This window comes from Globicephala melas, chromosome 4 (genome assembly GCF_963455315.2).
Source record: "Globicephala melas chromosome 4, mGloMel1.2, whole genome shotgun sequence".
Lineage (NCBI taxonomy): Eukaryota > Metazoa > Chordata > Mammalia > Artiodactyla > Delphinidae > Globicephala > Globicephala melas.
In genome coordinates this window covers 86,877,368-86,895,177 of record NC_083317.1, presented here as the reverse complement: position 1 = coordinate 86,895,177, position 17,810 = coordinate 86,877,368, and the positions used below count along the sequence as shown (strand labels likewise).

Genomic DNA, 17,810 nt, shown 5'->3' with positions numbered 1-17,810 from the left:
TTAAAACTCAGCCTGATTAGTGCTAGATTTGGTAATTTTAATGAAATGGTTTAAAAACAATAGAAAATGAGGCTAATCCTGCATATAATTTATTAGTAATTAGTTTATCTAATGAGAAGTAGGGAATATCACTATTTTAATGCCGATCTACTATCAACATATTAAATGTATCTTGTCCACAAAGCAAACTGACTTGAACTAAATTTGGATGTTAAGAAATGAAAGACTGTACAGTGTTACATAAAGGAGAGGGAAATTCCCCATGTTTCAACTACTAATGTGGGTTTAGGAGGCACGGGCTACAGCTGCTCTCCCTCATGCTACCCCACTGGCCGCTGGCAAGGGCTTTTCAAACTTTGATGTGCATGAGAATCATCCGGGGATCTGGTAAAATGCAGATTCTGATCTAATAGGCCTGGGGGTGGGGGCAGCCTGAGGTTGTGCAGGTACAACAAGCTCCCAGGTGATGACGATGCTGGTGATCTGTGGATAAGACTGCTTAGCAAGCCCTAGACAGAACCTATATCAGTTCTTTAGGAAGAGATTACATATATATGGATGTATAATAAATATACATTTATTTATTTATAAGAAAGAGTAGGGAAAGTGAAAGTCTATTTGGTAGGGGCTATTTTCCCAGGGTTTAAATAGGAGCTCTAATCAAGGAAGATGTGATTCTATGCCCACCAAAGTAGTCTAGAACTTAAGTCAGGGGCTCAGGATGCTGAAACTATCTCAGGAGATTCTCCATAGACACATGGAACTAAAATTACATTGAGATTATTCTGAGTATGTTTTTCCTGAAGAAAACTTTCAGAGGCCACAAAAGGCTAGAAAGCTAAAAAGAACTATCGATTCAACGAGTCTACTTTATGACTGCTTTTGACATAGACTCTTTTGTGCCAATGAAGGCCAATTTGTAGTTGGTAAAACACTGCAATTTAAGAACACGATGTCTTCATAAATTGTTTTCCAGAGCTAAATGGAAGTAATATGTGGCATCTTGGCACTTATCCTGGTCACATTTTTACGGTGTACTTAAGGGTCAAAGGACAAATCTGAAACCACAGGAAGTCCATTAAGAGGTGTCCACCAGGCCCATGATTTTGCACTTAGCTTCATCTACCTCTGGAGGGCGACAATAGCTGCTTGTTCATTTTCATTCTCTGCCTGGGTTATCCCGAGGAACTGCCATGCCTACAAAAAACAACTGATGTCAACATTACAAGAGTAAGCAGAATCACTCATGTGCTTTAGTTGGTTCGTTTACATGTGACAGATCCCTCTGTGCAGAGCAGCCTGTCTCGGTTGTGAGAGTCTTGTAAAAGGGAAAAACATCACACGCATTTCTTCATTCAAACTCTCTTGTGACATCTGGGTCAAAATTCTCCGTCATTATTTACAAACTCTAAGTATTTATTCTCTCCTGTGGCTCATGGAAACCTCTGAGTTTCTGAGATTTCATGATATTAGGTATCCTAAAATCAAAAGATAAATATATAAAACGATGCATCTATCAGGAAAAGAGGTAGAAAAATAACTCAGAAATGTAGCTAAATAGTCTGAAGTTTACAATAAGGAACCTCAAGATGTACAAAATAGAATTAGTTTGTATAAATGAAAGTCAAGCAGTTATTATAAGAGGTAACAGGAAATTTAGGAACTAGGGGAAACAAAACGAACCCCGCTACAATGTGTTCACCACTTAATATAATCATTGTTAAAAAGCATAAAACACATATAAAATGCAATATAATGTATATATACTTTTATAGCCTACATTTACACTTTATATTACATTATCAGCACTTTCATGTTTTTATAAAATCTCCCTTATATTTTTTAATTTAAATTTTGTTAAACAGATATCCCATTATTCCCTCAACCAATTCCCCTGTTCCTCTACGTTGTTTCTAATCCTTTGCAATGGTCAATAATGTGAAGAATATCTTCAAACAGATAACGTTTTCCGCATCTGGAATGTAAATTTTTAATATAAAAGATTTCTACTTATGTACTTATAAGAACAGTACTTCTTACACCATTACAAGCGCAATACGCATCAACAAAGCCTCTCTTTACACACATTGTCCTCAGATTTGCTGGGGGTGTATCAGAGTCTTAGGGATTTTAAAAGATTTGCATAACTCTCTTCTTTGAGAAGCAATGCTATGAACATTTTAAAACAGAACTCTATGAAAACATAGGGAGTCATCTTAAAGTCCTGTAAAAATTGTATCGGCTTTTTCCCTCATGGGTTATTATTACACATACCATATAAACTCATAAAAAAAATACTAAGTATTTCTCCCCCCAGAATATCAGTGATTCTTTTAAATCTTTCAAACATATACAGAGCAGCTTCTAATTTGATTTCACCTTTCATACATCTTAGAATGCTTCTTAAGAAAAGACTGATGAAACAGTCTTTCTCTGGGGGCATCTTCCTAGCCTTTGGGTGTGGTGTCATTTTTACCATTCACAGATCGTCCATTATCTTAGCGTTGGGCTCTCCATCGATTGAGAAGCCCTGGGTCCTGGTCTAGGATCCATCAGTTACCAAGTGTCCTCATTTTCTCAGTTATGAACCTGGGATAATAATGTATACCTTTTTATTAAACTTCCCAGGGTTGTTGCGTCAAATGATATAATATATATGAAAACACATAGCACTTAGAAATGTAAGATGACACTAGTTTGTTGGGAGGGTTGTAGTTTCCTCTTAACGCAATGACTTTCTCTTCTACATTGATACTTAGATCTTTTAAAAATACCAATATTTTGGTTCAGAATTCCAACTCTCAGTTCAATCTCATTTCACTGTCAACATTTTGACTAACAAGATACTAGGTGCTTTAAGTAGTATCAATAGTTAGTTTACTTGTTCTTTCTATACAAACTAAGTACAAACAATAATAATGATAAAGGCTAAACATTGATGTGCCAGGCACTAAACTGGGCATTTTATTTGCATGAACTTATCCTCACGACACCCAATGAGATAGTTATAATTGTGATTTCCATTTTACATGTGAGGAAACTGAACCTTAGAGGGTTTAAATGGCTTGTCCCAGATCACGTGGCTCATGGCTAACAAGTGGTAGAGCAGGGATTTGAACCCACATGGTTAGGATAGCAGAGCCCAGAGGCTTAACCACTGTTCTGTACTGCCTTCTCAGCACTGCATATATAATACATTTCTGCAAATTCCTCTGGGAATATCCCCCTATACGATGTTTCCTGAAAATTACAAACTAAAAAAGAAGATTTGATACCTGCCAGTGTCTTATTACAGGCTTTTGCAGTTTGGGAAAATTAGTGGACCAAAATAAAATTGCAGAAGCCTCTTTGGTGTCTCCCAGTCTCCATCTCCACTCACCCTTCATGTCTCAGAGAAAGGGGCTTTTCTAACATGTGAATCTGATCGTGTCCCATAGTGGTTCCCCATGGCTTTCAGGATGAAGTTCAACTCTTGGCTACCTCTTCTTCCCCCCTCTCCTGCCACTGTCTCCTCCCCTTCTCACCATAGATCCAATGTTTCCTGTCCCTCTGCCCACCCACAAACCATTCCCTCTTAAAAACAGCTGGACTCCCCTGCAGTTTTTAATCCTCTCTCCCTCAAAATTCAGCTTTGGATTCACTTGGAGGGGAAGGCTGGGTCAGAACCCTTGCTCTTGGCTCTCCTGTGCGTACTCTGACACTGCATTTATTATACTACATTGATTTATTTACTTGTCTTCCAGATAGATCACAAATCTGTCCTTTCAACTGGTCCATTTTTTCTACCTCTTCAATATTTTAGGACTTCCCTGGTGGCGCAGTGGTTAAGAATTTGCCTGCCAATGCAGGGCACACGGGTTTGAACCCTGCTCTGGGAAGATCCCACATGCCGCAGAGCAACTAAGCCCGTGAGTCACAACTGCTGAAGCCCAGGTGCCTAGAGCCCATGCTCTGCAATAAGAGAAGCCACCGCAATGAGAAGCCAGTGCACTGCAACGAAGACCCAATGCAGCCAAAAATAAAAATAAATAAATAAATTTATAAAAAAAATTTAAGCCAATTCCTGGCACAATTCTCGGGACACAATAGGTGCTCAATAAATGCTGAGTGAGTAAATCAAGGGTGAGATATGGTGTTGCTCTAGACCCAGAGTATGATTTCATACTCTGCCCCATGAAAACTACTGCTGAGCCTCTAGGTTGGCAGTTTTGGTCTTCCGTTTCCTGTCTCCACCTTTTATTTTTGGGCACTGTAGACACTGCAGATTTGGTTAGAAAATAGGTACCTATTTGTAACTTTCAAACACATATCAGGCTTAGCCACGTTAACTCCTTTGGGAAACTTTACTTGATGAAAATGCCACCTAGCAGAACTCTCTGTCACCCTCTGTCCGCCCCTTTCCAAGCCCGGCAGGATGAAGGGAAATGACACCTCTGCATCTCCAGGGTCCTGAAGAATTGCTGCCTCCATGAACAGGATGGTAACTGGCAGGTCCCCTTCCTTCAGCCTTTTTAAGCCTTCTTCAAATGCTCCAGGCCAGTCCTTGAAGGGGTTTTCAGTGTGAAAGTAATATCCCTACAACACAGAGGGGCCAACACAGATCCATTGATTTCACTCTTCATTGTTATACTCAGTCAGTTCTTTTTTAATTTGAATTCAATTAATTTTATTTAAGTTATTTGATTAATTTCAATTAAGTATAAATTGCTCTTTTTCCCCTTATTTTGACTGTGGTACATTTTCATTGTGTAAATGTTAATCTTATTTTGTTATCGAATAATATGAAAAGAAACAAAAAGTTACCTATAATGTCATGACTTAAATATGATCACTGCTAATATTCTGGAGTTTGTCTTCCTTCTGGCATTTCTTTTGTTCTTTTTGTTTTAGCCATTTCCCCACAAGATTTTTAACATACTGACTTTTGGGACATATTTTTGCTAAGTGCTGCCACTCACTTCCTTGAAATGTTAATACCACATACTGCACATCTGTTTATATACAGTGGCCCTTTGGAGGGCTACAAACCATTGTAATATCTAAGATTTATTTCACCTCTACTCCTCAAACCAGTTTTTGTCCCACTGGGGGGCTGTATCTCTCCACTGAGAATGTATGCTTTAAAGTTACGATCTTTTATTGCAAAAATTTAAACAATACAGAATGTACAAATAATCTTCTAATATTTTTCTGAGTATATAAGTTAAATAAGTTCATACTATATATGCAGGTTTGTAGCTTAAGCCCCACTTAATTTTAGTTATTAAAATTATTTATATTATGCTAAAAATTAATCAATCCTCTCGATGGACATTCAGGTTACTGCCAATTTTTTTTTGTTGTTGTTATCATAAATAAAGCTACAGTGAAAGCCTCATGCTCAAATCTTTGTCTGCATGTAATTATTACCTTAGGATAGACTTCTAGAAGGATTTATTATGCTAAAGGCTATGAACTATTTTGAGACCCTTGATATATGTAGCTGAATTGTTTTTGAGAAAGTATGTCCTGACAGACTCTCATCAGAAGTATCAGAGATATTATTTGTTGCAACCTTAGTAGCAGAGATTGTCATAAAATCCTTCCAACTTGATAGATACAAATAAGCTAGGTCTGCTGATGATGCTACTAAGGTTTTTAAATACATCAAATGGAGACCCTCACTCTCCATAGGTGCTTAGAAAGACAAAACTCTTTGTCAAAATCCATAGGGTATGACCAGCTTATGTAGTGGTGTTAGGGATATGGGGCCCTGGGAGTGGGGAGCTCTGGTGCATGGATTACAGCCCAGAGACTGATGTTCTGCATCAACATTCTCTCTTCTCACTCTCGATTTCTTTGTGGAAAATTAACCTAATTAGTTTTAATGAGATGGTTGATCTGATTTTATGAGATTTTTGCCTCACCTACTGTGGGACAGAGAATACTGGAGGAAGAAGAAGGACATTTCAATGACTACATAGAATGCTAATCCCATAAGATCAGAGACTATTCATCACAGTCCCCAGTATCTAGAGCAAACAGTAAAATTTGTTGGGTTGAACTAAATAACATGGAAGGTATCCAGAACTGAGTATGACTGAGAATTCCTCTACCACCAAAAAACATAAACATTTATATATTTATGTTTCCCCTGTGAAAGAAAATTCAATCTTTCCATCTCTTTCTTTCAAGTCATTTAAACTTATTTCTCAAGTGTTTTCTTTTTCCCAAGTGCTTTTAAAAGCATAAACCCTAGAGCAACTGGGACTTCATGGGTAATTGGACTGGCTGCTGACTGTACTCACATATTTGCTGGGGCTCTTCTCAGGGGAATAGCTCTGAGGAATCCCCTTGGGACCTGACCTGGTTGTGTGAAGTGTATCTTTTCCACTGAGATCTTTGCTAGCTGCATAAAGACCACCTGTGAAATACAGCCCTAAGCCCCCCTTTTTACCCCCCTGCCCAATGATATCACTTCTGTCAGCTTACTGACGTGGCTCAGGCATTGTGGGATTAGCCCAGTTCTTGTTCTAACCCGCCCTCAATGTTAGTTCAGTAACTGGCCAAGCTCTGGTTGGCTGCCAAACTGTCTTAACATTGATAAAAAAAAAATAAGGGTATTCCATTCCAGCTTTGCTGCCTTCACGCATTGGAAGATTACACTGTTTTCACGTGCCAGAATTTCTTATAGGTCAGATTGACGTGAAATTGTGTTTAATTCTTGGAATTTTTTTCACAAAATAGTTATCAACTAATTTATAAAAATATGATCCACAGAGGTTGAGAAAACTGGTCAGCATATGTAAGAAGAAAAATGATCACCTTCTCGCTAGCTGAGATTGTAACCTGGTTCTGGGCTTCTTGGTTCTCCGATATCCAGTTCCTCCGGGCCATTTCTTCCCATTCTGCTTGCATCTTATCCCAAAACTCTGTATCTGACTAGGAGACAGGAAAAATGAAGAGAGAGAGATTTAAGAACATGCTATATAATTTGGTTTATTTCCAGAGAGACAGTTTTCCTCATAGATAAAAATGAGTTCTGAGGAGGAATAAAGTGTTCAAACTAGCCACATCCAATGATACTCATGGTTGAAGAGCTTCTGGAGGGCACTCAGTGCTCAAAGTGTCAAACTAGATTAGTTCTGACTTTCTCCAGGAGGAAAATAGTTACCATCTGAGGAACCAGGATCACATAAACCAAATTCAGCTATAAATCCATTCCTTGAACAGTTTCAAGTGTGGGTACCAGGCACACATTTTAGGAAGGGCAGTCTCTCCTAGAGTTGCTCCTAGGCTATGAGGAACTAGAGCAACTGCTTTGGGACTGGCTGGGCAGTGACTTGGGGGGGCAGCTGGCCATGGACAAGGGAAAGCAACATTGGTTGTTCCTACTTTGTGCCAAGCACTGTGCTAGGAGAAAACTGAGTCTAGAGGGTTATGGTCATAAAGCTGGGATTGCACAGGATCTGAACCACAGTCTGGATTCTAAGCTCATGCTCATCACCTTATGGCAAACGTGGCTTCCTGGTGCTAAAGAATGAAGGAGAACAGCTTTGGGCGTGAACTCGACTGAGACCTCTTCAAGGTGTGTATGTATGTACATATGTATTTATTTTGGGCTATTTTGGGTCTTGGTTGCTGCGAGCTGACTTTCTCTAGTTGCACCGAGCGTGGGCTACTCTTCGTTGTGGTGTGCGGGCTTCTCTTGTTGAGGAACATGGGCTCTAGGCACACGGGCTTCAGTAGTTGTGGCACGTGGGCTCAGCAGTTGTGGCTCACAGGCTTAGTTGCTCCGCAGCACGTGGGATCTTCCCGGACCAGGGCTTGAACCCACGTCCCCTGCATTGGCAGGTGGATTCCCAACCACTGCGCCACCAGTGAAGCCCTTCAAGGTCTTTTCTATGGCAGGATGATTTTTTGAAAAATACTGCTTTGTGTTTTCCTCTTTATAACTTTCAACTCTTCCAAAAGGGACACCAGGCCATTAGCTCTCCTTTACTTCAGGGGAAGTATGTGTTCCTGGACTGAGGCAGAATTTTTCTTCAAGATCTGTCCCTGGTTGGCTTCTACTTTACTAAGCCTGAAGAGAGTACTTGAGGTGTCCTGGGGGCGGGGGAGGAAAAGCCTGAAGAGAGTACTTGAGGTGTCCTGGGGGCGGGGGAGGAAAAAGAGGCAAGTATCATAAAGAACTTAAGAGAGGAGGGGGAATTTGCAGGGGCAGGAAAAGAGAAGGAGGGTGGTGGGTTCTGAGAGGAGTGGGAGATGATGCTTAGGTTTTAGGTATTTCCTTGGCAAATTGGCCCGACCTCCCAGAGGATGGCAGAGGGTGTGCTAGGAACTCTGATCCTCATATGGCAGAGAAGTAGAGAGAAAATGGATTTTGAGGAACCACTTGGGGCTTGGTTGGCTGTTAGCAGTCAGCAGGACAGACAAGAGGATGGAGGCTCTGTCCTTGTTTTCTGGTACCACGTAAGCCTTCCATATTTGGTGCCTAAGACTGTTACCTGGTTTGGTAAAAGAGATGCTTGGAAACCACTTTATTTTCCTTAAAGAAAACAAAGAGATGGGTATTCCTTGAACACCTGAGTCTGAGATCCAATTTCTCTGCAAATCTCAATTTCTGTGATTCTAAATTCTGTGACTTGTTGACATCCAATCAAAGGTTGTTCTTTATCTTTTAATCCTCCCAGTCTCACCCTCTACTCCACCCTCATGCCTGGGTGGTGGCTGTTCTGTGGTGGCACCTCTTCCTCAAAGTTGCTCCGAATGATAATTATAAGCTTATTTCTTCTGAATACACACATGCAGGGAAAAAGGGCCAGCCCAATGTGATTAATCCCAGGCTACTAACTAATAAATAGTACTTTTTGTTCTCCTTCTTTATTATGTCCAGAATACTCATTCCTACCCCAGATACAGGTCCTGTCCCTTCAGTAGAGGCCTTCCCTCAACAAAGGCTCAGGACAGCAGGCATCTGGATAATCTGTGTCTGATATGCTAGAAGCCCATGGAATGGATACCACTTACCCAGGTTAAGGTTAGGAATAATATTCAAAATTTCTTTTTCAAAGAGTCTTTCTAGTAGAACACCAAATTGTGCCAACAGAATGATCTCAGATATACAACAGCTAGATAAAACACTAGGAGATATCCTACCATGTTAGGAGTAATCTGTCTTTGAATGAAGGGATGACGGGTGATGTTTTTCTCACTTTTTTTGCTCTTCTGTACTTCCTGAATTTTCTATAAGTATATATTTTTTATAATTAAAGAAAGGTTAAAAAATAATAAAAAGAAAAATTATCTTTCCTTTTTAAAACACCAGGAAACCTGCACATTTAGATACTGAGGAGACAATTTCTTGAATAGCTTTTCAAGAATGCAGGTTGAGCTTGTCTGCCTAGAAACAAAGAGAAATCTATCAAGTGAATTTTATAATGTTTACTGACTTTCTGAAGCCCCCTGATGGGTGATGTGAAATGCCAAAGACTTCAAGTACTTTCTAAGGTAGTTAAGTTCCCTTAGTGAGATTCCTTGTAATCTAAAGCAATTACAAGTCTTTTGAATGAAAGAATGAGGAACATTTTGTAATGTGTACATCTCTATTACAAAAGTCACCTTTCCTGCAGTTTCAAATTAGAGCAGTAGATGAATAAATAAGACTGCTGTGGAAAGAGAACCTCAGTTGAGGTGGAGCTGTCAGGCCCTAATTTCATGAGATACACCAGGACTGACTGTTACCACTTAGAATAAGTTCTGCTGACTAATTAAAGTGCATGGCACAGTTTCATTTAATTACAGAAGACTACTTTTAGCACAATCAATTTTCATCTGGTCTCAGAATCCAGACTTCATTCACTTAAGTGCAATTAACACTGCTTCTTTTCTATTCCTAATCAATTTCAGAGAAACCTGAAACATATTTGAATTTTAAACGTTTTAGACATGAAGGGGGAGATTTTACATATTGATGATTTTCTTAGCTGTCCTGGGACGCTGGTGGATTGTTTTTTACACTCTCTAGGTAATAAATTATCTGCTTACACCAGAAACGAGCTATTATTTGCAATCCATTTGCATTTTTAAAATAGCTTTCTGATTATAACAATGGTAGATATTCATTAAAAACTTGGGCTGTGCAGTATAGTGGTTAAGAACAGACACTTTCTCCTCAAATGACCCTGGGAACAAATTCTGGCTCCATCATTGGCCTTCTGCAAGTCCCTTAATATCTCCAGGTCGCATTCTCCTTATCCTTGAAATGAAGATAGACTAGTGGTCTTGGTTAGTCATTATTAGGACTAAAAGAGAAAGTGTGTCTGTGGCATAAAGCACATGGTAAATGCTCAGTAAAAGTAGGTGTGCTTACTAGTGCTTTTGTACCATTGAGAAAAATATAAAGAATGAAACAAAAATCACCCATAACCTCAAAGCTCAAATACACATCTGTGAGTATTTTGGTGTTTTAATTTTCTGTATATATCAGTACATACCCTCTTCTAGATACCTTTCCCCTCTTCAGTTAAATTTTTCCTTTCTGCCTAATTATTCAAAAATAAGAGCAAGGTTAAGAAGATTATTGCAAAAATGGACTGTTATGTGGCAATTAAAATGGTATTTATGAAGAGTTTATTACAACATGGAATAGGCCTTGATTTATAATGTTCCTTGATATGTAATATGATCACAATGATAGAAAACAAGTAATGTGTGAGGAAAAAAAGACTATAGAGAAATGCACCCACGGTACTGAGTTCATGAGTTGGGATTATGAGGAATTTGCCCCATCACCTTCCCTTGTACTTTTCAGCATTTCCCAAATCTTCTATTGCTAGCATGTATTATTTTAGTGAAAAAGTAAGATTTGCTTAAAATAAGCTTACATCTTTTCAGTTTCAATTCCTCCATGATGTTTTCTCCAAAGACCCTACACTACAGCAATCTCTTACCTCTCTGAATTCCAATACCCATATTCTCGACCAGTGGTTTGGAAGAAAAGAGGTATGTGCTAGCAGCTGCCATTAACCCTGTGAACTTGAGCAAGTCATTTAAACCCATCTGTAGATTATTTTTTATCATTTGTAAAGTGAGAAGACTGAGCTCATTCAATAATAGCTCAGGCTTCTTTGTGCAGATTAACTCAGAAGATCAGAATAAGGGGGAAGGGAGATCATAGTCCAGGATCACTTTTTTTTTTTGGAAAGGGGCTTCTAGCCCGTTCACTGATCTCCAAAAATTATATACTTTAAAACATTTCTCTAAAAATATGTTTGACATTTTCCTTTCACTTTTTTTTTTTTGTGGTACGTGGGCTTCTCACTGCTGTGGCCTCTCCCGCCGCAGAGCACAGGCTCCGGACGCGCAGGCTCCGCGGCCATGGCTCACGGGCCCAGCTGCTCCGTGGCATGTGGGATCCTCCTGGACTGGGGCAGGAACCCGCGTCCTCTGCATCGGCAGGCGGACTCCCAACCACTGCGCCATCAGGGAAGCCCTCCTTTCACTTTTTGATTGTAAAACTAGTATATAAAAATTTCTATAAGAACCATGACAAAATTAAATATTAATTAAAATATAAAGAATAAGAAAATAAGCAATTTAATTTAGAACCAGGGAATTTTAAGGGATAGCAGCATATTATCAGCTCCCATTCACCAGTCTATTTTGGTTATCTTGAGTTTAAATAGAGTTCCTTTCAATTTTGTGGGTCAAACATAAGTTGCTTAGAAACAACCTGGGGTTGTGTTGTGAAGGAACTGATCTATGTGAGATTAAATGTCAATTCTGCTTGTGAGGAGTCTGACTTTCCTTTTGCCGCTTTAGATATCCATTGATTAACTGTCACTGGATCAAAACGTAAAAAAAAAGAAAAAACCCACCAAACAACCAACCAACCCATTCTGCATATGCAAAAGAAAAGAAAGTATCCCTTGCAAAGTGAGGAATGAAAATCACTATGCAAGTTTGGATAAAGTACTTGCCACAATAAACAATTTTCGTTGAAGTGAAATTATGTGCAGATGAGTTAGGGACCTCATTTCCCTGGATCTAGTAGCCCAGGCTGGTGAAGAGTGGCTGAAATGTCCCCACTCACATCACTTGTTGACTGACAGCTCAGTGTTAGTTGAGGATTCCATGTGGCTGCCAAAGAACATATTCCACCTGAGGCTGCAATCAAAGATGTTTTTCAAACTTAATTAAAAAAAAAATTGAAGTACGGTTGATTTACAGTGTTGTGTTAGCTTCTGGTGTACAGCAAAGTGATTCAGTTAGACATACATATATAGCTATTTTTTTCAGATTCTTTTCCCTTATAGGTTATTACAAAATATTGAGTATAGTTCCCTGTGCTATATAGTAGGTCTTTGTTACTTATCTATTTTATATATGGTAGTGTGTATATGTTAATCCCAAATTCCTAATTTATCCCTCCCTCCCTCTTTCCGCTTTGGTAACCATAAGTTTATTTTCTATCTCTGTGGGTCTGTTTCTGTTTTAGCCAACTTCATTTGTATCATTTTTTTTTAAAGATTCTGCATATAAGTGATATCATATGATATTTGTCTTTGTCTGGTTTACTTCACTTAGTATGATAATCTCTAGGTCCAAGGGATAGGATAGAATTTTGATTGGTCAGAATTAGTTTGAGTTCTGGGTGTAAGTCCTGGGTGTCCCATGTAGTGAGGGTCATTGACAAACTGGAGTCTCTTCAGGCAAGAGTGGCTGGGCAGGAATAAGCCTGTTTATGAAGCAATTCACCTGGTAAAGCAAGGCTCAGAGGGGTGCTGAGCGCAGAGCAAGCAGTTTAGCCTTGTTTTTGCAGACAGCAGAATTAGGATGAATAGGTGGCAGTTCTGGGGAACAGATTTTTTTTAAATAAATTTATTATTTTATGTATTTATTTTTGGCTGTGTTAGGTCTTCATTGCTGCATGCAGGCTTTCTCCAGTTGCAGCGAGAGGGGGCTACTCTTCGTTGCGGTGCGCAGGCTTCTCATTGTGGTGGCTTCTCTTGCTGTGGAGCAGGGCTCTAGGCGCGTGGGCTTCAGTAGTTGTAGCACGTGGGCTCAGTAGTTGTGGCTCGTGGGATCTAGAGCACAGGCTCAGTAGTTGTGGTGCACAGGCTTAGTTGCTCTGCAGCATGTGGAATCTTCCCGGACCAGGGCTTGAACCCATGTCCCCTGCATTGGCAGGCGGATTCTTAACCACTGCGCCACCAGGGAAGCCTGGGACAGATTTTTATCAAACACAACATGAAGCTGCCTGAAAATAGAATGGGCTTCTTCTTCCTCAGAGGGATGGGCTCCCCAGCATTAGAAATCTTCAGAGACACAATGACCCGTGTGAGGAGTGCTCTACAGACGACTCACAGGTCAGTCTGACCTAACGAATTCTATGGTCTCTTACAAGCCTGAGCGTCTTTGTTTGCAGTGTTATTAATGAACTGATTTATTGAATCAAACAGGAAGGCTCAAAATTAATAAAATCTCTACGAGATAAGAAATGGATCTGTCATGCAGGTACCTTTCTCAAGCTAAACAGTATAGGGGAGGAAACAGACAGGCTTTGGCATCAGGTAGAACAGGCTGCAGTCCTGGCTGTGCTCCTTGTCACGTGACTTTTGGCAATTTACTTCACTTCTCTAACTCAGTTTCCTGGTCTGTAAAATGTAAAAAGTCTCTTAGAGCAGTTGTGTGGATTAGGTGAGGCAATGTATGTAAAGTGCTTAGAATTTGTAACATAAGAGCTAAGGAATTGGCAATGAATGTTATTTTATATTTGTAAATTAAAAAAAATATTTCCCAGGATAGAGAGAGGATGCAGTCCCACAAACTGTAAACTGTGTGGTTCAGAAGTGTTGAAAAACAAAAATATTGGTACTAGCGCTCAACAGAGATTTTCCAGTTGCCTCTGGGTTAGATACGCTTCCCTGTATAATGGAGTTGGTCATCACTGCCAGTGTTAGCAGGCACCTGGGCAAACAGCCTGAGGCTCTCACCAAACAACATGCCAGCTTGTTAGCTGCAGAAATGTGGGGAGGAAAAGTTGAAGTGATGGGAAGGAGAGGAACGGGCACAGGAGGCTGGAGGTATGCAATACAAAGCTTGAGCAGACTAACCAAGAGCCGTTTCTAACAGAGAATCTAAGAGAGTTTCTTGTTCTTTGCTTTCTATTCTTCTTCACCTAGCAAGTGGCAAGGAGGAATGGAGTATTAAAGAACAATGAACAAAGCCTGTTGTCCATATTGGCAGGAGTCATTTTTGAAAGGGCTTTTAGGGTATTCATTAGCAAATGAACGCCTTTGCAGAGCCAGAATTTTACATGATCCTGTTTGTAGCTCCGGTGGTATTTGCATTCATAACGAAGAGCTGCCCTAAAAGTGCCCTGAAATGAGGTTTGGAGACTAAGCCTGTTGTTTGCTGCTGCTTTGAGAGTAAGATTTTGTGAGGCCAGTTTCTCAGAGGCTACTTATTTTCTGTAGGTCTCCTGGCTGCTCTCTGGGCTGCTAAGGGCAGGAGACTACAGGGCTGCTTTACCACAGGCTTGGGGACATGGGGAGGGCCCTTGGGTTTGAGCCTTGTCTCATGTTCCATGCAACAAGTCATGTGAGGAGGGAAGCGGCAGGTGGATAGTTATAGTGTGAGCCCTGTTAGCTTTTCTTCCTGTAAAGCAAGCGCCCGACTTCAGCTTTGATTGCCGAGGTATCCACTTCAAAGAGGCACCCGCTTCAAAGAAGGCATCCTCTTCAAAGTTGGCTATCTCGAATAAACACATTGCTAGCTACAAGACTAGATAAAGGGCCAAGCTGTGCCCCCCCACCCCCCCGCACCTTACATCCCAGACTCCTTTGTTTTAGAGTTCTTTGACAACTGACCATTTGGGAAGATTGTTTTTTTTTCTCTTCCAGAGCTTTAAATTCCCACTCTTATGCTTTAAATTCACCAATAAAGAGTGGGCCCTTGAAACCCTAGGCCCCCACTCTCAAACCCAATAAAAGGACAGCCCTAGACCCATGCTTGCGTTCTTTCTCTCTACCTGTGACTTTGCTGTGTGGTCCCAGTTGTGCCATGTAATTTCTAGGACCTGTAAGTAATAAACGTTTATTTTTCTTTAAAAGTTTCCTGATAGTTATTGCTGAGGGCATTTGCAATCATAGTAAGAAACACAAGGGCCAGCCCAACCACAACACTGGTTAGGCTGAGACAGGCACAGAATAACAGTGAACTACAAGCAATGTGACTCTGTTCCAAAGGGGTTTCTTCTCCTTTAGCCATGTCTCCAAGTGGGGAAAGTCACTAGGAAACTCCCTACCAGCTTTATAAAGTAAGGCATTAGAAATATTTGCTAAACCCAAACTATATGTTTGTGCTTGCATCATAGCAATATTAAACAAAACAAAACATCTAGATGTTGATGCTACTCTCAAGAAGCTCACTGTCCAATGATAAAATAAAAATAGAGGTAACTGCAATTCAAGAGAAGGTGAATAAATATTGCAAAAAGAAATAAACTTACTTGCTCAAAATCACCCTATTATTGGTAAATAAAAGATCTGGAATTCAAGATATTTATTCTTTCCTTTTAGGGCAGATTGCATCTTCCAAAAGTGGCTACAGTGGTGTTTCTGGTCCCCCAGCCTCTTCAGAACTTTGCCACACTCCATTAAATGGTGGAATCTGTGGCCCTGTCTTTGAACACTTGCCCTGACAAACAGAATGCAATGGAAGTGAACTGTTGTGACTTTTAAGGCTACATCCTAAAAGGTGGTACAATTTCTGCCTGCCTCCCTTTTACTCTCTAGCCACTCACCCTTGGAATCTAGCTGTCATGTTGGAAGGAAGCCCAGGCCTCAAAGAAAGGCCACCTGTAGGTGTTTTAGCCATCTACCACACTAAGGTTTTGGGTGACTACCAGCGTAAGCCTTCTGATACGTGACTGGGGGCGCCTGTAGATGATTCCAACCCCTCACCATTGCTACCAGCCTTCAAGCCACATAGTGGAACCAAGATGAGCCATCCTCTCTGAGCCCTACCCAAATTGCAGATTTTTGAGCAAAATAAATATCATTGTTTTAAGTCACAAGTGCTGGAGTAATTTATCACACATCCAGAGTAACTGGAGCATACTTTAGGTCAGAGGACTGGAGCAGGGAAGGAGGACTAGGTGTAGGAAGGGACCTTATGATGGGGCTTCCTTGAAGGATTGGGCAGGCTAATGACGTGTGGTAGCATTTCCTCAAAAAGTGTTTTAGGGACAAAGAGTTCTGTGGTCAAATGAGCTGGAGTGACTTCAGGTTAAAACAAAGGCTGCAAATTGGTGGCCTATAGGCCAGGTCTAGCCAAGAGTCATGTTTTCTCCCCCTCATCCTAGATGTGAAATTTCACATCAAAACTTGGATTTCAGGAGAACGGCCAAGATGGCAGAGTAGAAAGACCCCGAGCTCACCTCCTCTCACAAGCACACCAAAATCACAACTATCTGCAGAACAACCATTGATGGAAAAAACTGGAACTTACTAGAAAAGATCTTCTACAACTAAAGACATAAAGAAGGAACCACAATAAGACAAGTAGGAGGGGGGGGACACTCAATGTAGTCAAATCCCATACCTCCTGGGTGGGCAACCCACAAACTGGAGAAAAATTATGTTGCAGAGATTCTTCCACAGGAGTGAGAGTTTGAGGCCCATGTCAGGCTCCCCAGCCTGAGGGTCCGGCACCAGGAAGACAAGCCCCCAGAGCATTAGGCTTTGAAGGCCAGCGGGGCTTAATTGCAGGAGTCCCTTAGGACTGGAGGAAATAGAGACTTTACTTTTGAAGGGCACACACCAAATCTCATGTGCACCAGGACCCAGGGCAAGCTCAGTAATTTGATAGGAGCCTGGGTCAGACCTACCTGCTGGTCTTGGAGGGTCTCCTGGAGAGAGGTGGGGGATGACTGTGGCTCACTATGGAGACATAAACACTAGTGGCATATTGGGGAACGTTCAAATGCATGAACACTGCTGCTGGCAACTGCCATCTTGGCTCCTTAGCACCAAGACCTGGCCCCACCCAACAGCCTACAGGCACCAGTGCTGTGGTGCCTCAGGACAAACAACTAACTGGGTGGGAACACAGCCCTGCGCATCAGCAGACAGGCTGCCTAAAGACTTCCTGAGCCCATAGCCACCCCCAGACACAGCCTTGCCCACCAGAGGGCCAAAACCTAGCTGCACCCACCAGTGGTCAGGCACTGGCCCTTCCCACCAAGAAGCCTGCACAAGCCTCTAGACCAGCCTAGAGCATAGAGCTTGGGTGACAAGAGGGGAGTGCACTGCTGGGATGCATAGAACGTCTCCCACAGAAGGTCATTTCTCCAAGGTCGAGAAATAGAATTAACCTACCACATACATAAAAATACAAATAGCAACTTAGACAAAATGAGGGGGTAGAGGAATACGTTCCAGACAAAGGAACAAGATAAAACCCCAGAAGGAGAACTAAGTGAAATGGAGATAGGCGATCCACCTGAGAAAGAGTTCAGAGTAATGATTGTAAAGATAAAGAATTCTGGAAGAGAATGGCTGCAGAGAGTGAGAAGCTAGAAGTTTTTAACAAAGAGTTAGAAAATATAAAGAATAAACAAACAGAGATGAAGAATACAATAACTGAAATGAAAAATACACTAGAAGGAATCAATAGTAGACTAAATGATACAGAAGAACAGATCAGTGAGCTGGAAGACAGAGTAGTGGAGATCACTGCTGCTGAACAGAAAAAAGAATGAAAAGAAATGAGGACAGTTTAAGAGACCTCTAGTACAACATCAAGCACACTAATATTCACATTAT

At 40.9% G+C, this 17,810-nt stretch overlaps 1 protein-coding gene across 10 annotated transcripts in view; it reads right to left on the bottom strand.

Annotated features, from left to right (window-relative positions):
• PEX5L (peroxisomal biogenesis factor 5 like) overlaps positions 1 to 17,810 on the bottom strand; it is a 250,898-nt gene that overhangs the window by 17,435 nt on the left and 215,653 nt on the right. For all 10 annotated transcript variants that reach the window (XM_060298388.1, XM_060298385.1, XM_060298387.1 and 7 more), the window contains 3 exons: positions 6,805 to 6,921; positions 4,432 to 4,575; positions 1,127 to 1,197 (listed from right to left, as the gene is read on the bottom strand). In XM_060298388.1, the coding sequence (XP_060154371.1) occupies positions 1,127 to 1,197; positions 4,432 to 4,575; positions 6,805 to 6,921 (332 nt within the window). The remainder of the gene's footprint in view (positions 1 to 1,126; positions 1,198 to 4,431; positions 4,576 to 6,804; positions 6,922 to 17,810) is intronic.